Source organism: Phoenix dactylifera, chromosome 2 (assembly GCF_009389715.1).
Source record: "Phoenix dactylifera cultivar Barhee BC4 chromosome 2, palm_55x_up_171113_PBpolish2nd_filt_p, whole genome shotgun sequence".
In the NCBI taxonomy this organism is placed as follows: domain Eukaryota; kingdom Viridiplantae; phylum Streptophyta; class Magnoliopsida; order Arecales; family Arecaceae; genus Phoenix; species Phoenix dactylifera.
The window spans coordinates 2,709,334-2,729,150 of NC_052393.1; the positions used below are offsets into that span (position 1 = coordinate 2,709,334).

General features: G+C 41.1%; 2 protein-coding genes across 5 annotated transcripts; one reads left to right on the plus strand and one right to left on the minus strand.

The window, feature by feature from the left end:
- The first annotated feature begins 4,790 nt into the window (after positions 1-4,790).
- LOC103715434 (pentatricopeptide repeat-containing protein At1g33350) lies at positions 4,791-9,617 on the plus strand. 4 transcript variants are annotated; one of them, XM_008803047.4, is made up of 3 exons: positions 4,792-6,582; positions 8,559-9,070; positions 9,196-9,617. In XM_008803047.4, exon 1 carries the CDS (start codon positions 4,864-4,866, stop codon positions 6,448-6,450), a length of 1,587 nt encoding a protein of 528 aa, XP_008801269.2. In that variant the 5' UTR covers positions 4,792-4,863; the 3' UTR covers positions 6,451-6,582; positions 8,559-9,070; positions 9,196-9,617. The 4 variants fall into 4 exon arrangements, with proteins under 4 accessions (XP_038973208.1, XP_008801269.2, XP_026663623.2 ...); XM_026807822.2 differs by having other exon boundaries at positions 9,345-9,617; XM_008803048.4 differs by having other exon boundaries at positions 8,559-8,662; positions 9,345-9,617.
- Positions 9,618-13,747: 4,130 nt separating this feature from the next.
- LOC103715435 (ammonium transporter 1 member 2-like) lies at positions 13,748-15,753 on the minus strand. The gene has a single exon (XM_008803050.4). The coding sequence runs from the start codon at positions 15,644-15,646 to the stop codon at positions 14,111-14,113; it is 1,536 nt and encodes a 511-aa protein (XP_008801272.1). The 5' UTR covers positions 15,647-15,753; the 3' UTR covers positions 13,748-14,110.
- Positions 15,754-19,817: the final 4,064 nt, after the last annotated feature.

A 19,817-nucleotide genomic window follows, 5' to 3' on the forward strand; every position in this document is an offset into this window, starting at 1 on the left:
GTTGTCACAGAAAATAATAAGTGGTCCCTCTTGCTTGAAATGACATTCTTCAAGAATTCTTTGCAACCATATTGCTTGGCAAGCACATGAAGTTGCTGCTACAAATTCAGCTTCAGTTGTTGATAAAGTCACAATCGATTGCTTTCTTGATGACCATGAAACAGCTGCTGTTCCCATCATAAAAACATAACCAGATGTGCTCTTTCTGTCATCAAGATCCCTTGCAAAATCACTATCTGTGAAGCCAAACATCTCTGACTTTTTTCCATTCTTATAAAATAAACCATACTCAGCTGTACCTTTCAAGTACCTGAGAATTCTTTTTGCTGCCAGAAGATGCATTTCCTTTGGACTCTCCATGTATCTACTGATAAGGCTCACAGCATGCATGATATCTGGCCTTGTAGCAGTTAAATACATCAAGCTTCCCACTATTTGCTTGTACAAAGTGCTGTTGACTTTCTTCCCTTCAGGATTTCTAACAAGCTTCATTCCTGCATCAATTGGTGTGCTGACAGGATTGCAATTCTTCATTCTAAACCTGTCCAAAATGTCTTGAACATACTTTTTCTGTGAAATAAAAATGCCTGTAGCAGATTGATTCACCTCTATTCCAAGATAATAATGCATCAATCCAAGATCTGACATCTCAAATTCAGCCATCATAGACTTTTTAAACTTATCAAACATAACCATATCATTTCCAGTGTAGATTAAATCATCTACATACAAACAGACAATAAGCATCTTCCCACCTTCTGATTTTATGAAAAGTGTATGTTCATAAGGACATTTTTCAAAACCTTCCTTCAGAAAATAAGATTCAATACGACTATACCAAGCTCGTGGGGCTTGTTTTAGTCCATACAATGCCCTTTTTAATTTATACACTTTATGCTCATTTCCAGCCTTAACATAACCAGGGGGTTGATGAATAAATACCTCCTCATCCAAGTCTCCATGCAAGAAGGCTGATTTAACGTCCAGTTGATAGAGTGGCCATGAATTCTGTGCTGCCAAAGCAATTACCAAGCGAATCGTATCATGCCTTGCAACCGGTGCATAAACTTCTTTATAATCGATACCAAATTCTTGCTTGTAACCTTTGGCAACTAGACGAGCTTTGTATTTGTCAATCTCACCATTCTCCTTCAACTTTGTCTTGTAGACCCATTTTACTCCAATAGCCTTCTTCCCTTTTGGAAGTTCAGTTAACTCCCAAGTATTGTTTCTTTCAATAGCTGCAATTTCTTCATCCATTGCCTTCTGCCATTTGGATTCTTTGGTAGCCTCTTCAAAAACTGTAGGATCACAGTCGGAAAATAGAGCAAAATATGTCAGTTCTTCCTCATCAGATTGTTCAATTCCAGGTACTTCATAATCAATCATCCATGCTGGTCTTCTTCTGACACGTTGAGACTGCTGTCCTTCATTTAATTCAGCTTCTGGAGCTTGTGGAGTTGCTGGAGCTACTGGAATGATGCTCTGACTCCCTAGTGTTTGCTGCTCATTCTCCCTAGGTTGCTGCTGTTTTTCCTCTTCAATTTCCCCATAGCAAACAACTTGTATCTTCTGTTCAGCTTTGCCTTCATCCCATTCCCAGAATTTTCCTTCATCAAAAATCACATCCCGACTGATGATGATTTTCTTGGTGTTTGGATTGAACAGCTTGTATGCTTTGGAATGATTGCTAACACCAAGAAAGATAGACTTTTCTCCCTTATCATCTAACTTCTTCCTCTTCTCATCTGGAATGTGAGCATAAGCAATACAACCAAAAATCTTAAAATAATCCACACCTGGTTTTCTTCCGCTCCATGCTTCCTCAGGTGTCATATTTTGAACAGCAAAAGTTGGACTTCTGTTCAGAATATGAATGCTCCAGTTGACTGCTTCAGGCCAAAAATTCTTGGGAATGTTGCTTTTCTTCAAAAGGCTCCGCACCATATTTAAGATAGTGCGATTCTTCCTCTCACAAACACCATTCTGTTGGGGCGTATAGGCTGCTGTCAATTGCCTCTTGATTCCATGTGTCTCACAGAAATTTGCAAATTCTTGTGAGTTATATTCTCCTCCACAATCAGTACGCAGCACCTGTATTTGACTCCCTGCTTCCTTCTCAACAATTACTTTAAAGCTTTTAAAAGCCATTAAAGCTTCAGACTTTTGTTGTAAGAAGTACACCCATGTTTTTCTACTAAAATCATCAATGAAAGTAATGAAATAGCGTTTACCTCCATTGGAAACTGGATTAATTGGTCCACAAATATCAGAGTGTACAATCTCCAATAGCCTCCTTGCTCTGGTTGAACTCCCCTTTGGAAATGGATCACGGTGTTGCTTGCTAATAACACATTCTTCACAAACAATTGAGGGACTTTCAAAATTAGGCAGACCAGTCACCATGTTCTTTTGTTGAAGTTGCTTGAGACCACCAAAGTTTAGATGACCATAGCGAGAATGCCACAGCCAAGCCACATCATTTGTCTTTGCTGAGAAACATGACTGACTAGCACAATTTAGATGCAGAGGAAACATTCTGTTAGCTGTCATTTTAACTTGAGCAATTAAGCCCAATTTGGAATCTTGAATCCGGCACACTCCATCTTTGATGATAATCTCATAACCCTTCTCTTGCAATTGACCAATGCTTAGCAGATTGGTCTTCAATTCTGGAACATAAAGGACATTAGAAATTTTTTGAGAGGCATTACCCTTCATTTGAATGATCACCTGTCCTTTTCCCATGACCGAGACTTTAGAATTGTCTCCGAACTTCACATTATCTCTGAAAGAATCATCCAAGGTGGAGAAAGCTGCCTTGTCTCCACACATATGATTGCTGCAACCAGTGTCTAAATACCACAGGTTCTTATTTGACCCTTCTCCAGCATGACATACCATCAGCAAGGATATTTCCTCCTCAGTTTCTGCAAAATTTGATTTTTCTCCTTCATTGTTAGGCAAATTAGCTCGACATTCAGATTGATAATGCCCATACTTGTGGCACCGAAAGCACTCAACTTTGGACTTGTCTGCTGACTTTGGTCTATAGGAAATCTGAAATCTGCCACGCCCCCTTCCTCTTCCTTCAAAAAACTGAGTTTGCTGATTTCTTCCTCTACCTCTGCCTCTTCCTCTGTTTGATCTATTTGAAAATGAAGAAGAGGTGCCGATTGTGGCCTTTAAAGCTTGCTCATTCTGCTCTTGTCGATTCAGCTTCCTTTCATGTACCAGCAAGGAACTTTCAAGTTCTTCAAGTGACATTTCATCAAGATCATTTGCCTCCTCAATAGCACAGACAACAAAATTATATTTTGGTGTCATTGAACGCAGTATCTTCTCAACAACAGTAACATCTTGTGTCTTATCACCATGGGTCCTCAATTTGTTGACAATTGCCATTGTCCTAGAGAAATAGTCAGTAACAGTCTCACCCTCTTTCATTCGAAGTATTTCAAACTCCGAACGAAGTGCTTGAAGCTGCTGCCTCTTTGTTTTTGTGGTTCCCTGGTACTTTTTCTTCATTGAATCCCAAATTTGCTTGGAGGTATCTTTGCAAAGAATAGTCTCCAAGATTGTCCGATCAATTGCCTGAAAAAGATAATTTTTTGCTTTGAGATCCTTCAATTTTAAAGCCTCCAACTCTGCCTTCTGAGCTTCTGACATCCTAGCAGTTGGTTCTGCTACTCCAGACTCAACCACATCCCAATACTCTTTGGACCTCAAGAAATTCTCCATCAGCATGCTCCAATGATCATAGTGACCATCAAAGCGAGGAATTGCTGGCTGCACAAAGGTTTCAGACGCCATTAGCTGCTGCGTTTGGTCCCCTCAATGAACCTGCTCTGATACCAAATGTAGAAAAACAGAGTTGAACAGAAGCTTTAAGGTGAATATTCTTTGAGGAATTAAAGCTAACACTTGCTGGGCATAAACAGATTTACAAGTGAAACAAACTAAAGGAATGTAAACTCAAGCCAATTGAAAGAGAAAATTCATCTGTTCATATTCTTCAAGAGAAAGAAAACGACCTTACAAAATGGGTTAAAAACAACAACTAAATTAAGCTAGAAATTAGCAACCACTTAGCAACTACTTAGAAACCACCTAGCAACTACTTAGAAACCACTTAGCCACTAAAAAACAATATAACATGTAATCCTGATAACTAGGAAGCTTAAAGACACGTAGCCAACTAATACCCAAAGAATAGGACAACAGATAACTAAAAAATTATTCAACATATTTAGCTTTAATAGAATTAAGTGATCAATGACGGTGCTTCTCCTTGGATGGTATCACTTCTTACGACTTTGGGCTGCTTTGGGGGCTGGAGGGGGTGAGGTGAGGATGGCTTTGGTTGCAGGCTTGCAGCTCAAGAAAGGGGACCCGTCTATCGACCGCTTTTGCTGACTGATTCTGCTTGGACCTTCACTAGCGCCCAAGTATGCAATTCATCGTTCTGTACCTCTATCCGCCTGGTCAGCTGAACAGAGGGATTTTTTCTTGTTTCTTTTTGTTCCATTCAAGTTAGAATCAGATCAAGAGATGAAATGGATATAGGATAGAAGGTGGAGATTAATATTTCTAATCTAAAGTAATTAGGGGCAACCATACGATCTCTGGTTGATTCCATTTCTCGTGTTCGAATAAATCCAAAAAAATTCTGCAATAACATGTTTCTATTTACATAAATATATCATATGATTATCTTAATATTGTATTATAATACTTTTTAAAAAGGTAACAGGGTTTTTTTTTTTTTTTCTTTTTGCCGGGGTAAGAATAGGTAGATCACTTCATTATAAACGTCAGCAGAATATCTATGCGGGCGGTCGGCCACCCGCTTAGCTGATATTGATGCCCTCCAACCCCGACCCTCGGCCTACCTTCAACAAGCACATCCTGTCCCTCCTGGACAAATGCGCCAATCTCAATCATCTCAAGCAACTCCAAGCCTTCCTCATCGCCACCGGCCATGGCCAGACTCAATTCTACTCCTTCAAGCTCGTCCGCTTCTGCGCCCTCGTCCTCGCCGACCTCCGCTACGCCCGTCTCATCTTCGACAGCCTCCAACTCCCCAACGTCTACCTTTACACCGCTATGCTCACCGCCTACTCCTCCCATTCCGACTCCGCCTCCGCCTCCGCCTCCGCCTCCGCCCTCCACCTATTCAACCTCATGCTCCGCCGCGCCCGCTCTCGCCCCAACGAATTCATCTACCCCCATGTCTTGAAAGCTTGCTCGGATTCCTCTAGTCTTGGTTTGGTTAGATCGGTGCATTCACGTATTCTGAAAACCGGTTTCGATGGTTACACCGTGGTACAGACCTCTCTCCTCGATGCGTACTCTAGATTCTCGGATCTTTACACTGCAAGACTTCTGTTTGATGAATTGCCTGAGAGAAATGTGGTTTCTTGGACCGCTTTGATTTCCGGGTACGGGCGGGTTGGGAAGATCGGCAATGCCATTGCGTTATTCGAGGAGATGCCTGAGAGGGATGTGCCATCGTGGAATGCGGTGATAGCTGGGTGCACCCAGAACGGGCTCTTCTCTGAGGCGGTCTCGCTGTTTGCGAGAATGGTTTTGGAGGGCGCCCGGCCGAATCAGACAACTGTGTCGTGCTTGCTCTCGGCTTGTGGCCACCTTGGAATGCTCCGGCTTGGGAAATGGGTGCATGGGTATATCTTCAAGAGCCATATGGGTCATAGTCCCTTTGTCTCAAATGCACTGATTGATATGTATGGGAAATGCGGGAGCTTGAAGGAAGCGAGATGGATCTTCAGTATGTTGACTGACAAAAGTTTGACAGCATGGAATTCTATGATCAATTGTCTTGCGCTTCATGGGCGTTGTGAGAGTGCGATTGCGACATTTAAGGAGATGGAGCTTGAGGTCATCAAGCCCGATGAGGTCACATTTGTGGGGCTTTTGAATGCTTGTACCCATGGGGGATTGGTCGATGAAGGACTCGCTTATTTCAAGTCCATGAGCCAGGACTACCAGATTGAACCCCAGATCGAGCATTATGGGTGTGTCATTGACCTCCTTTGTAGGGCTGGAAGATTTGAAGATGCAATGGAGATTTTGAGGGGGATGAGAATCGAGCCTGATGAAGTTGTGTGGGGATCCTTGCTCAATGGCTGTCGAGTTTATGGGAATACAGAGTTAGCAGAATTGGCAGTTAGGAAGCTGCTGGAGATAGACCCGAATAATGTTGATTATGGTGTTATGTTGGCAAACTTATACAGTGAATGTGGTAAATGGGGAGAGGTGGGGAATGTCAGGAAGATGTTGAAGGAGTGGGGAGGGAAGAAGTTGCCTGGATGCAGTTGGATTGAGGTGGATAGCAAAGTTCACCGGTTTTATTCTGGTGATAAGCTCCATCCTGAAGCCGAGGAGATTTATAAGGTCCTAGAATTGTTGGTTGGATTGATGGAAGCATGAGGAGATGTGAAAATATTGGATCAATGTATTTTTCTTCAGTGCCTAAAGTCAGGACCTTGTAGAACCAGATTTAACTGCTTGGTATCAGCTCAAGTTACAATTTTGTGATCTATATCTCCAGTTGCCTTACAGGTACCTTCTCGATGGGTTGTTCACCAACTTCTGTTAATTGAGTGATGGACACTCCCTAACATCATCAGATAGAAGAACAATTCAGTGATGAGAGTAGTTTGCTTTTTGATGATACATTTTTTTTTCTGGACTAGCTGAAGCTATCAACACCTTGAAAATCATTGGTATAAAATATACCAAACAAGTAATTAAATGTCCAATATTGTAAGACACTCATTTATCAGCTCCATTTAATCTCATATTCAATCCTTTGATCTGTCATCTAGTGGGCGAATCAGAATCACCTCGTTCTCTAGATAAGCTTGGTTAGAAGTTTCCTGATACAGCCACAATAGTATAGCTACCTGTAGACCAATGACGAGAGTGATAGAACTACTGTTCTATAGATGTCTTCTATAGCTGCCTCATACTTGTTAATGGCATCAGAGTGAATATACACATACACACACACATTAGGACATGCATAAAATCATACTTGCATATAGAATGTATCTACATACTCATTTTTTGTGTTGTCTGCAAGGACAACATTGGATTTCCAATTTTCATACTTCAGTTTGAAAGAAGAAATAAGTAAAAAAGGAAGAAGAAGCTTTGAAGCAGGCAATTCATTACCTTGCTGGGCTGTATTTCCTACAGAAGGAAATTTCAGGAACTGCATTGCAGAATGGTGCTTTCTGCATGAAATGGCACTGTGACTGCTTCAGAAGTTTCGATATTATGTTATAAAGAACTTGAATGAATGAGCATAATGGAGTCTTATTTTCTCATCTAGAGGACGAATGCAATAGCTAAATCATTTGCAGCCTGTTCTAATGCTTGGAACCCTTGGAATATCCTGTTACATCTAATTTAAATATTTGGTTACTTTCATTAATGATCTTCCACGCATGATGTAAGTTCATAGATGAAAATCATAAGTATTTTTCCAAATGTGTCAGAATAAAATACTACCTTCATGCTTGTTAACATCTGAGATTAATTTGAAGAAAGTGGGGTTATCAATTAGATTACTGTGCTCATACTAATCTGTGGTGTCTCATTGTCAAATTTCAATATTGCCAAATAGTAGCAATTTGATGTTTTATCCTGTAGCTTTGTTACTAGCCCTCAGGGTTTGGGTCTTGAACTTGCAGTGGATGAATTAGATGAATTTTTGTTTAAATGTAACTCTATCTATTTTCCCTACTAAGAAAACGTCTTGTTGTTATAATACTTAATTTGCAATTTGTATGTGCTTATGCAATCTTTTCTGGAACCCAGCTTCTCTATATTCATATAAGGGACAGGAAATTCAATATCAAGTTGACCCTTAAGTGTTTGTTGATGCAGCATCTTTTACTTCCATGAGAAATGTGCATTTGTTGTTAAAACATGTGATTTTAGAGCCTTTGCTAGGTTTAGGTTTTACTTGGTCATGAAGTATGGGCAGCGTCTACACAATGAATAAGCCAGATACAGTTGTTTTTCCTGAAAGGACATAAACCAATTTCTTCTGAGATGTAAACTGAAGCGCAGCAATGGAATGGTTTTGTTCCGTCACATCTTGTATTATGAATCAAACTTGTATTATGAATCAAACTACTTCTCTAAAAATAATCATCTACATGGGAGCTGCAGGATTAAGCGATATCACATTTTGTGGTTTTTGTAGGGTCAGTCTTTGGCCAGGGGAGACATCTACTTGTTCTTTCCAGCTTGCCACATGACATATTTTGAAAGCACTCGTGTCTCATAACTTCTGTAGTAGCTTTCACACACCGTAGCTGGTTGGCAATTATAAAGTGTACTATATTCTTTCGCTGTTGTGCACTTTATTTATAATGCTTTCCTTCTCATCCCTTCCTCACAATAATAATTACAGAAGCAATTGAAATAAGTGCTGGAATAACTAACTTCTGAAATCCTGTATGTATGTTATAGCAATAACAAAGTAGACAGTGAAATATGCAATGTTAACTTATGTTTTCTTGTAGGGCATCAGTCTGATAAGCACATCTGGATCTGAAATTGGGAAAGGCGACAAAGGCCTTTTGAGTTTCTTTGTGGAAATTAGAAGCCACTAAAATTTACGCACCAGGTGATTTATTTATCTGCTAATATGTTTTTTCAGAACATTTATCTGCTAATATTAAATGCCTTCTTGAAGTGTTATGGGCCTTCTACCTTCTTTTGCTTGCAATCTTCATATTATAGTGCTCTGGTGTACAAACAAGACGGAGGAACCGATTTGAACACCTCTAGATATGTTAATCATCGAAATTTTCCTCTAGAAATCATCAGCTTTACATTTTTCCGCTTTACCATTGAATATCTTTTGATAAGTATATGAAGCAAGGCGTATGCAATGAGTCCTGAGACCTTTAATCCAATGAAGTTTTGTCTGTGTGTAAATCCAAAAGTACATGAGTAATCATTGTGCTTGGCAACGAACCAGACAATCTCCAGAATAAATCTGATCACAAGTAACAATGGTGAACACTTGCAGGTACAATCTTATTAAGATCTATTGATCATTCCATAAGTTATTGATTATTTTGCAGTTTTATATCTGGTTATTTAGGATGTTTTGATGAGTGCATTTTGGGTTGCTCAACCCTATTGACTCTGCAGCAATTCAAAACGATGTTAACATTTTTGGTGCTAGGGCCACAAACCAGACAATCCTTGCCATCTTTAACATTCCTGGTTGAAATTTTAGAGATTCAGTTCATAGCATTCAAAAGGCTGATACAGCTGATATCTGTTGCTGGTTTTGGCAGGGTCTGTTTTTGAAGGAGCTGGTTTTGGAAGGGTCATCGGTACAAAATAGGTCAGGTATTAAGGCGGCACTGTGCTGTAGCCTCTTATATGCGGCAATAACAAAAATGTACTTGTTGATGGAGTATCAACATAATTTGGGATGTGGAAGCTGTCTCTAGAATTTGTCAATCTTAGCACTTCCATTGAGACTATTTCTCCCTTTTATGATCCTTTAATTTAATCTCTACCCCACCCTTCCTTTTCTGTGACATGATATGTCATGAATCTCTAAATTTTACTGTCTTTAACTGTGCTATCATGTTGATAATTCTTATATCACCTCTCTTCTTATGAGAAGCTTGAACTCTTTTGTTTAACTTCTTGGATCGGTTTAGCCATATGAATAATTTGATGGCAACGTTGTCTCAGATCTCAGAATATGCCTGATTTCAACTCGATCAATTATATGTTACCTAAACAAACTCCAGAATCCTACATTTGTAAAAGCATACATTTTGAAATGGAGGCTTACTTTCTCTTTCATCTGAAACTCATTTCAAAAATTTCCTTCTGTCACCTTTCTTTTAGCATGAAATTAGCAGCAAGTTAGCATTAATGCTCCTTTGAGCTGCCAAATCAGGGATTTGTGGGACTCCTAATTATAAAGGCGATGATGCCTTGAACTTATTCAGTTTTTTACTCATATTATTTCTAGTCAAGCAACCAAATATTCTCAAAGTGGAGAGGTGCTTCACATGTACGCATTTGTATAGATGATTCTGGTAAGATCCATGCAAAAATTCTCTTGATATGCAAAGCTCAAGGCATTTGATGGAGTCCAGGGTGTATTATGGCTCTCATGTTGTGTAGTCATGAGCTGGGACCTGTCTTAAATAGTCATGACTCTTTACCTAGCAACCATATATTCTAGGTTTGAATATTGGATAGTACATCCTAAGTACTAGCAGTAGATAACATATTGCGGATGGATCTCCTTCCATTTTTCTCACTCAATAATATTTATTTTTTTACCTACTTTTACCCAATATATTTTCTAATGCACTGTAGATTTTAAAATCCTTCACTCACATGTTGTTATGAATATAACCGGCTGCTTTGATCTAGGTAATTATAGAATGGATAGATCTCCTTTTTCTCTTAAAAAAAATTTAATAATCAATTTTCACCTATATATCCTAAACACATTTATAAATACTTTATCTATAATATATACACATAGCTTAGTTTAATCCTTGCCTTTTTTTTTACAGAAACACGAGAAAGTGCAGAAGATAAAGATAGAAGTGCCATTCATCGATTTATATAATAAAAAGTTCATGCGACACCTTTTAGGGTGTAATAGCTCAAGACAGTGCTTATAAACAACATCATCTTCCTAAAGAAAGAAGAAATATAAATCACGCGTGCCCATTTTGGTGCAGTGGCATGCCTTTTGGAAAGTGGTATGGTCATTGTGACAATGGTTTTCAATCCTGCATCATTGTAGGAATCACCAGAAGATGATGATTAGGTTGGCTTGTCAACTGGCTCGTAGAAAGTACGAAGAAACGTATCATCCGCTAATGGACGAGAAGTGCGTGTCTAAAGGTCTCATGCACTGCAAAACAACAAAAATTTAGAAGGGAACGCATTGAGCCAATATTGCCCTCCATTACTCATTAAACTTCTCCTTTACGTGACGACTGTTTGACCGTCGTTGGCGGCTTTGGTGTCGGTATCGAAGAATAACATGAAGTAACCAAGACCGCATACACTGACACACCGACAGTTTGGGCATAGATTAGTTAGGCTGTTTGGAGACGGTTCTGAAAAATAGATGGATGGTCGAATATTCGTTGAGCTGATTACCGATGGTGGTTGATTTGGCAAGGTTGGTAGAGCTCTCCGTCAGTGACCTTGTTATTTCTGGCAAGAGCAGGTAGAATGAGGAGATGATTAGAGGGGCCTTCAGGTTCTAGCTGGTTGAGAGGATCCTTACCATCCTACTACCCCACAAGCTCATGACAGATGGATTGGTGTGGACGGCCACTGGGAGGGTAGTATCCATTAAACAAAAATTTAGAAGAAAACACATTGGGAGGGTAGTACTCATTAGACTTCTTCTTTACATGACGACTGTTTGACCGTCGGCGGTGGCTTTAGCTTTGAATATTACTATTTGATATCTCTTATCTTCGTGGCTCCATCCGGGCTTCTACGAGACTACTTCGGATTTAGATCCGAAGAACTTTTGAATTAGTGCTTACCATTACATTTTTTGTTTTTATAATTATATAAAAAGATATGTGGGCATTTCTAAGATAAGGAAGTGCATTCATTGTCATCGCTCGTCTTAAAGTAATAATTTTTCATGTAAATCCAAATATCATGCAATGTAAAAGGAAAAATCACATTGATATAATACAATATGTCAGTGGCTACGGCATAAAAAAATAAGGTCTTTTGTATAAATGCCCTCCTAAATATCGTATTTTGTATGAATATCCATCCAAAATTAATATTTACATATGTATCCTCGTGAAACACTTATTTTGCTATTTCTCTTTTTGTATTTTTATTTTTGCATATGTACCTACGTCATCTAACACCATTAATTTTTTAACGGTTTCAAATTAAAATGACTAAAATATGGGCATTTCTGCAAAAATAGTGTTTTATGAGGTACAGAAATAAATATAAATTTAAGAGGGTATTCACGCAAATTTAAATATTTAGAAGGTGTTCATTAAAAAAATATTTATATTTTTTTATTTTTCAATATTTAAAATTAATATTTTAGTTATTAGTTAAGCAAATCATCTGTTAAACATGGAGGTCAGCTTGTGTTTGTTATATTAATCGAAGATCTTGTAAACCTCAATTCCTTCAATATTTATTGGCCGAGATTTTCAAAGGCTCACGCTTCCTTATCTTGTCAGAGATATCGGTATGGTTGGCACTCGACAGCCGTCAGGAAAGTCAGGCCAGAAGACTTCTCGTTAGTCGCCGCAGGCCGCAAAGAAAGAGCCGTTCGGAACAACGCTAGATTGACTGACGTCGAACCAGATTTTGAAACCGAGATCGCGAATAGAATGTTCTCCATTTGTTTTCTTCCTCGTTTGTTGCCGTCCGTGTAGGTAACGAAATCTTAGTTTTAATTCAGTTTAAAATCTGTACGGCTTGAACGCTATTGCCATGAGAACTGTTTTCCCGAATTTCCTTTTTGGATTTTGGGTATAGATGCAGATTGGATTTTGAGCGGAATCAAGTGGAAATTCTTCTAAATTCTGTATGGTATTGATGCAAAGTATGAAAAGAGTATCTAATTGTTTTAAAAATGAGCTCCAATGACAGTGTGAAGAATAATAGATTTGTGGAGGTGATTCCATATAAGAGTCCCATTGGATGAATTAAAGTCTGCGGGTCCGAGAACAGTCACCTTTTGAATCACTTTGGAAATTCATAATCAAAAATCTAATCATCCATTGTTGATAGATATCTCGAGGATTAAATACAGCATTGATTTATTTATGTGAAGCATATTTTGAGGAAATTTAATAGGGCAATATATTAGGTTTCGTAAAGCAGAAAATTGGATGATTTTCTATGTAGCTGATCATAGTAAATCAAAATATTGGAAGACCTCATGGGTATTATTGCTGATTGTCATGAGTAGTATTTATTTAAAGATGCCGTGGAGCAGCGAAATCAATATATATATATATATATATATATATATATATATATAGAAAACTTAGATCAACACGAATGAGGTCATATAGGGAAATTTAAATTAATGGTAAAGATGAGTTTAAATAAAAAAAGCTTTTCAGATCCACTTATTACCTGATGGTGGGGCCATTCCAAGTTCCTAGTACGTGAGTCGTTGAGAGAGAGAGAGAAGGACATCACACTATCACAGCCCGCAATCTTTGAAGAATCCAACCCCGGTCAACCCTTCCCTTCCGCCTTCCAGAATTGATCCACGAACAGATCTCTCCCCTCCTCCTCCTCCTCTACTATGCTTGATGGTTCAAAAGAGATTCTAAAAGTCGCTCCTTTTCCTTGGATGCTCATTTTGGACGCACAAAACACGTGCCTTCTTATTACTTCCGCTCTATCGTTACTCTCTCTCTCTCTTTTCCCTTCATTAAAACTTAAAATCTCTCCTCCTCTTATCATATTTATTATATATATTCGCCATTAAATCAATTGATTCTCTATTTCTGCTAACTTTTAGATCTTGAACCAAGAAATTAATTTTTTTTAAAAAAAATTCTGAATCCATCTATCATTTTGTTGAGCACCGAACTTGATTCTAATAACCAAATTTAAAAAGAGAAATGAGATACAGAGAGTGGTGTAAAGTCATAATCCAATCGGCATCAAAACACATCAAAGTCCATAAAGGATAAAGAGCATATGAAAGCAACCGGAAAGACAAAAGACAAGATCATCATTCATCATCACCATGATCAATTTATCACGATCCACTTGTCATCCCCTCCATACCATTTTTTTTCTATGCAAACACGCAGATAATTCTAATAATTATAGCCCACTACATGAGAAGAAAATAAAATGAAAAGCACCATTACCCAATTGCCACCAACCCACCCATCACGTTGACCAAACAAGCTCCATGCCCCTGTATTTATTACAATTTTTTTTTATATTTTTTTTGGGGGGCGAGGGGGTGCCTTCCAAAGAGAGTGAGAGTCTACTGTAATATATCAAGCAAGAAAAGAAAAGAAAAAGAGAAAACTGGAAATGGATTACGACATGGCTAGACCGGATTGGTGGCATTGGGCTCGACCCGTACGTTGGAGGACTTGAGCATGAAGCCCCCGGCGGCATCATGGCCGGTGCCGGAGTCGTCGTCGTCGTGGTAGATGTAGGCGAAGCCCCCGTGGCGCGTGAGATCCATCCCGGCCATCTCGTCCTCCGGCGAGATCCGGAGCAGGCCCATGCGGTGCAGCGCGTAGAAGAGCGGGCCCATCGTGCAGCTGACCCAGCCGGCGATCACCAGGATCTGGACGATTTGCGCCGCCAGGAGCCTCCCCCCTCCGCCCATGAAGAGCCCGTACGGCCTCCCCGGGCGCCCCGGGTACACCTCGTTCACGTACTTCTCACGTGCGAACAGCCCCGTGAAGATGATCCCCCACGCACCGCAACCGCCGTGGAGCTGCGTCGCCTCCAGGGGGTCGTCGAACTTCACCTTCGCCGCCAGCTTGTTCAGGCCGATCAGCACCCACGCCGCCACGAAGCCGCAGATCACCGCCGCCCAGGGCTCCACCACGGAGCACCCGGCGGTGATCGCGGCGAACCCGCCGAGGAGGCCGTTGCAGACGTCGATCACGTTCCAGTGCCCCGTCTGGAGGCGCTTCCCGAAGAGGGTGGTGAGCGCCGCCGTGCAGCCCGCCAGGGTGGTTGTGACGGCGGTTCGGCCGACGGCGGACCACTGCCCGTGGATGGACCCGATCGGGCCGTAGGACTTGTCGATGGTGATGAAGGAACCCGGGTTGAAGCCGTACCAGCCGAACCACAGGAGGAAGGTGCCGAGGACGACGAGGGTGGCGGAGTGGCCGCGGAGGGCCACGGATCGGCTGGCGTGGTCAAAGCGCCCGATGCGGGGGCCCTCGATGAAGGCACCCCAGAGGCCGGCAACGCCGCCGACGAGGTGCACGACGCCAGATCCGGCGAAGTCGATGACGCCGGAGCGGAAGAGGAGCGAATTGCCGACTGGGCGGGAGGCGGAGGCCCAGCCGTCGGTGGACCAGAACCAGTGGGAGACGACCGGGTAGACGAAGCCGGTGAGGAAGGAGGAGTAGATGAGGTAGGCGACGAACTGGGTACGCTCCGCGATGGAGCCGGAGGTGATCCCGGCGGCGGCGATGGCGAAGGCCCACTGGTAGAGGAAGTAGGAGTAGTCGAAGCCCGGCTGGGGGATGCGCTTGAGGCCGAAGAAGTGGCGGCCGATGAAACCGTTGGACGGGGCCCCGAAGGCGAAGGCGAAGCCGAAGAGGTAGTAGAAGAGGGCGCCGGCGGCGGCGTCGAGGACGTTGGTGAGCATGATGTTCATGGTGTTCTTAGCCCGGACGGATCCAGCGCAGAGCATGGCGAAGCCGAGCTGCATCGAGAAGACGAGGTAGGCGGAGAAGAGGAGGTAGGTGGTGTCGATGGCGGAGGCGGCGTCGGTGAGTTGGAGCGCCATCGTATCGAACTGCGAGCAGATGTACTGCGCCGCCGCGGCGGCGGAGGAGTTGCCGGCGCCGCCGAGGAGCGGGGCCAGGTCCGACGCCGAGCACGACGGGCTCGACATCTCGCTCGAATCGGACTCGGGAACAGATCGAGTCGGAGGGATCGGAAGCGGGAGGAGTGAATACGGAGGAGAAAGGGTTAGGGGGGTCGGTTTTATAGGCTAAGGGGGCGGAGAAACCAGGCAAGGGTTCCTGCCCCCGCTCCAATCGTAATGGAGGGACTGTATAATTCGCAGCGTTGTGTGTTTAGTTAACCTATGCCGATTTCCGCCTCTCTTCTTTGATTGGCTGAGTATATGAAATGACCAAGACTGGTTGTGAGTGACTCGCCCAGGAAAAAAATTATGTGGATTTTCTGCGAGACAATGGAACTTGGGTTTCCCCTAGGTTGGAATCTGGAGAGATTCAGCTCAGTGTTGGTGCATCACGCTAAAGTATTTATTATAATCATGCGTGATTTCAGCGGTTGAGATGGATGGGAGCAGGAATCAGGGTGCGAAGGGGGGCGGATTTTGATTGGTTCAAAATATGGGGACCACAGTAATTATGCTATGAATCCATGTTATGATGTACAGGTGCAATGGATAGGATGGAAGCTCCAACGGCTGTGATCTCCTGAAAAGAAGAATTGATGGATGTGATCTCTCTTATGATAAATACGCTCCTCCTTAGCTCTATTTCCCCTCCCACATATATGAGATGAATAATAAAAATGCATCTTTTGTAAATAAATATCACATGCTGATGTATTTTATTAAATAAGCGAAAAATATGGTGATCACCTTGCTAACCGATGGCAAAATCTCAACATAGATGGAAGTTTGAGATTGCGCGATATAACCTTGATGTATACTTGTATCATATATCAAGCATCCAAAGCAAAACCAAAGTTTTTGTGGATTAATTGATATTACACAAATGCTGAATTTTTTTTGTGAACAACCTCTCCATGTCCAAGAAATGCCTTGAAGTTTTACAGATTTAGCTGTTTCTTAATTTTTGACATTGTCTTGGAGAAACCATGCCTCATATCAGCACTTTGTTTTCGGAAATGGGTGCCTCTAAAGTGTGGACTATGGAAATTGGCTAGTGTTCAGGAAATGTATAGCTCTGCCTCAATAAATATTTCAGCTGGTGGAAATGAAACATTTGAGTCTGATTTCAATAGGTCGCATTCAAAACGCCAGCCAAAAATAGGCTTATAGACTTCCATAGAAGGCACGGCCAGCATTAGAGATGACAACTTTTCCAACTCCATTTCAAATTAAAGTGAAATAAATTCCCTTTCAGCCTCAGCTGATACATTATCTTATTATTCAACGAAATAAAATAAGAGGAGGATTCCATATTAGACAGCAAAATCCTACGTCATGAAAGACGTCGAATACTCGATCAAACACGCATTGGCCGTTGCAAAAATAGGAGGGCAAGTGCGTGCTTATTTAATACTATCAGGGACCATCCTGTTCTGGTCAGTCTCAGGTCCACAGTGTGAACCAAGAAAGATGAGAAAATTTCCAAGCTAACCATGATCAAATTCTTTTAACCTTACTTGACCCAATGTAACAGCCGTGCGGCCATGTGTTTAGTCCCAATCAATTTTTTGCTGGATAGATCTTGGTACTTATATAGAATCAAAAAATCTAAAGAATACATTTCAGGTAGCCATTTTAGATGAGGTCCTGTATTGTTACACCCCAACGGAAGAGCCTTATACACCAACTCTATATTGCATGAATTAGTCATGTATGATTTGGCGCATAGGATGAGCAGGAGACCAAATCTCCACCTTTTGATCCAAATCATGCCCACTTGAACCAAGTGTATGCATTAGTATGAGATAGGGTGCATCAAATTCTGAATATCCTTTGCGGAGTTCAGGTAACTGAACTCCTTTTAGTACCGGGCTAAATCCTAATAGGCTGACTACCTCCTCCCTTTTTTTTAGTTTTAGCAAAGGGAGGGAGGGGGGATTAACCTCACCTGTGTAGGAGCCCCCACAGAGCCCCTTCCACTAAAGAATGTTCGATGCAGGTAGAAAGTTTCTCATACCCTCCCCACCAGCACAGACAAACCCGCATATGAGTACATTACTCCAGTATTACCTTAGTACCAGAGGACCAGTAGCGCTCCCAACAGATAAACCAGACGGGCGGCATCCGGTTTCCGCATTTAATCGACGTCCGCGTATTTAGAATTTGGATCACTATGTTGGAAATAAAATCCCGTTCCAATTGTGCTACCACCTCTGTGGTACCGACTACCTCCTCCTCAATCACAAACTTCGACCGAAATCCAGGTATTTATTTATTTATGTATTATTTTGTACCATTGGGCAAGAAAAAAAAAACTCCACCAATATTTTATCTAATTCTTTTATTTTAGTTAATTAAGGTCTAAGTTGTGTTTAGGGTCAGAGGTTCCTAATTTGCACTAAAGAATCCGGCTTTGGTCACCATTGTGGAGGCTCGACGCAGCCCGAGGTCACCATCACCAAAGTCAACATTGGCAGCTTGAGAAGGGGCGGAAGCGTCATTGAGTGTCCCATCAGAATCCTTGATGCAGTGCTTTGTCTTTACCGTATATCATGTTTCAAAGCAAGATTTCTTGTGCCCTTTATTCATTGGAAGGGGGGAAACTACCATTACTTTAATTGCACATATAAAACAAAAAAAAAAAAAATAGTATGCAGTTATGCACATAATATTTTAAATATATAAAAAAATAAAAATTTTCTGAATTATTATTTTTTAGAATACTTATAAATATTTCTATCTATTTAGGATGCATTTGATCCAGGATTAAAATAAAATTAGTATCGGGATTAGAATGAATTAAAATAAGTATTGAGGTGATCATAACTTCTGCATATTTGGTTTGTGATTGAAATTAAAATAATATTTAAATATTAAAAAAAATAAAAATTGAATTTTGAGGATTTGGGGTGTTTGCATTTTTTTCTGTAATTGAAATCAAAATGAGATACTTCCAACCAAGCGACTGTAGCAGTCGTTCATTTCCATTCTTATTTGAGAGTCCAACTCTGTTCAACAATATATATCTACAGTATTTTTTATTTTTGAGAAAACTATTAATACTGAAAGCATCTATTAGGTTTCATAGGTGAACGGAACCATCTTTATATATCTTTACGATAGAGAAGATTTTCATATCCATGAAAGGAGATAAAGGAGAAAGAGTTGTATTACCAGTGTGGCAGGAATCTTTTGTATACTGATTTAGATGTAAAACTTTTCAGAAATATTTTTCTATAAGAAAAATATTGAATTGATTTCCCTGTTCGTTCCTCGCACGCATTCGTTGAAAAGAACAAAACTATTCGTTGAACAAATTCTCCTATTTTAATTATGACACCATTTCTCAGACTTGAGCGAGCAGGTGAAAGAAGCAAACCACAAGATGGGAGTTAATCTGTACCCCACAAAAATACTAAAAACAAAAATAATACAAAAGGAAAATGAAGAAAATTAGGTCAGCGCATAGAAATCATGAGAAAAAACTGCAACTCTGCAAGGAAAACCAGCAGAAAAATGTTTCATAATTGTTCCATGTTATTTAACTTCTCTCTCTTTCTCTCTTTTTAGAGGTGAATACTTAACTTTTTTCTGAGCATCTTTCTGTTGGGGTATGTGGAGACTATTGGTGATGAAGAGAATTGAAGGAGAATTAATTCTGCATAGTTCTGTCTGGCGGACTGTCAGAGTCGACTCGAGCTACAGTCGAGTCGACTCGGGAACAGTCGAGTCGACTCGAGACCCGTCGAGTCGACCCGAGAGGAGAAAAGCCGAAAAAAAAACATGTTTCTGTCTAGACTGTCAGAGTCGACTCGAGCTACAGTCGAGTCGACTCGAAGCATCGTCGAGTCGACTCGAGCCACAGTCGAGTCGACCCGAGATCGTGCCAGTTATACTGGAAGTTGTCCAGACGTGCCAGAGCCGACTCGAACTTCAGTCGAGTCGACTCGAGCTCGCGGGAAATCATACGGATGAGTTTTCTTTTGGTGCTTTTGTTGGCGTTTCGACGGCTATGATCATCTGAAGGTCTTGAGACTATATATAGGACTCATGAGAGCCCTAGGGTAATGAATTTGGCCGTATATTTGAGAGAGACTCTTGTTTGTGAGGCTAGGGTTCTAGAGAAGAACAGGATTGAGATCCTACTTCTTGTGCAAAGGGAATTCTGTGTGAATCTCTTGTAGATCGATCGCTTGTG

Excerpts from the sequence above, each read along its gene's own strand:
- LOC103715434 (XM_039117280.1), top strand. The coding sequence starts at position 4,864 with ATGCCCTCCAACCCCGACCCTCGGCCTACCTTCAACAAGCACATCCTG.
- LOC103715435 (XM_008803050.4), bottom strand. The coding sequence starts at position 15,646 with ATGTCGAGCCCGTCGTGCTCGGCGTCGGACCTGGCCCCGCTCCTCGGC.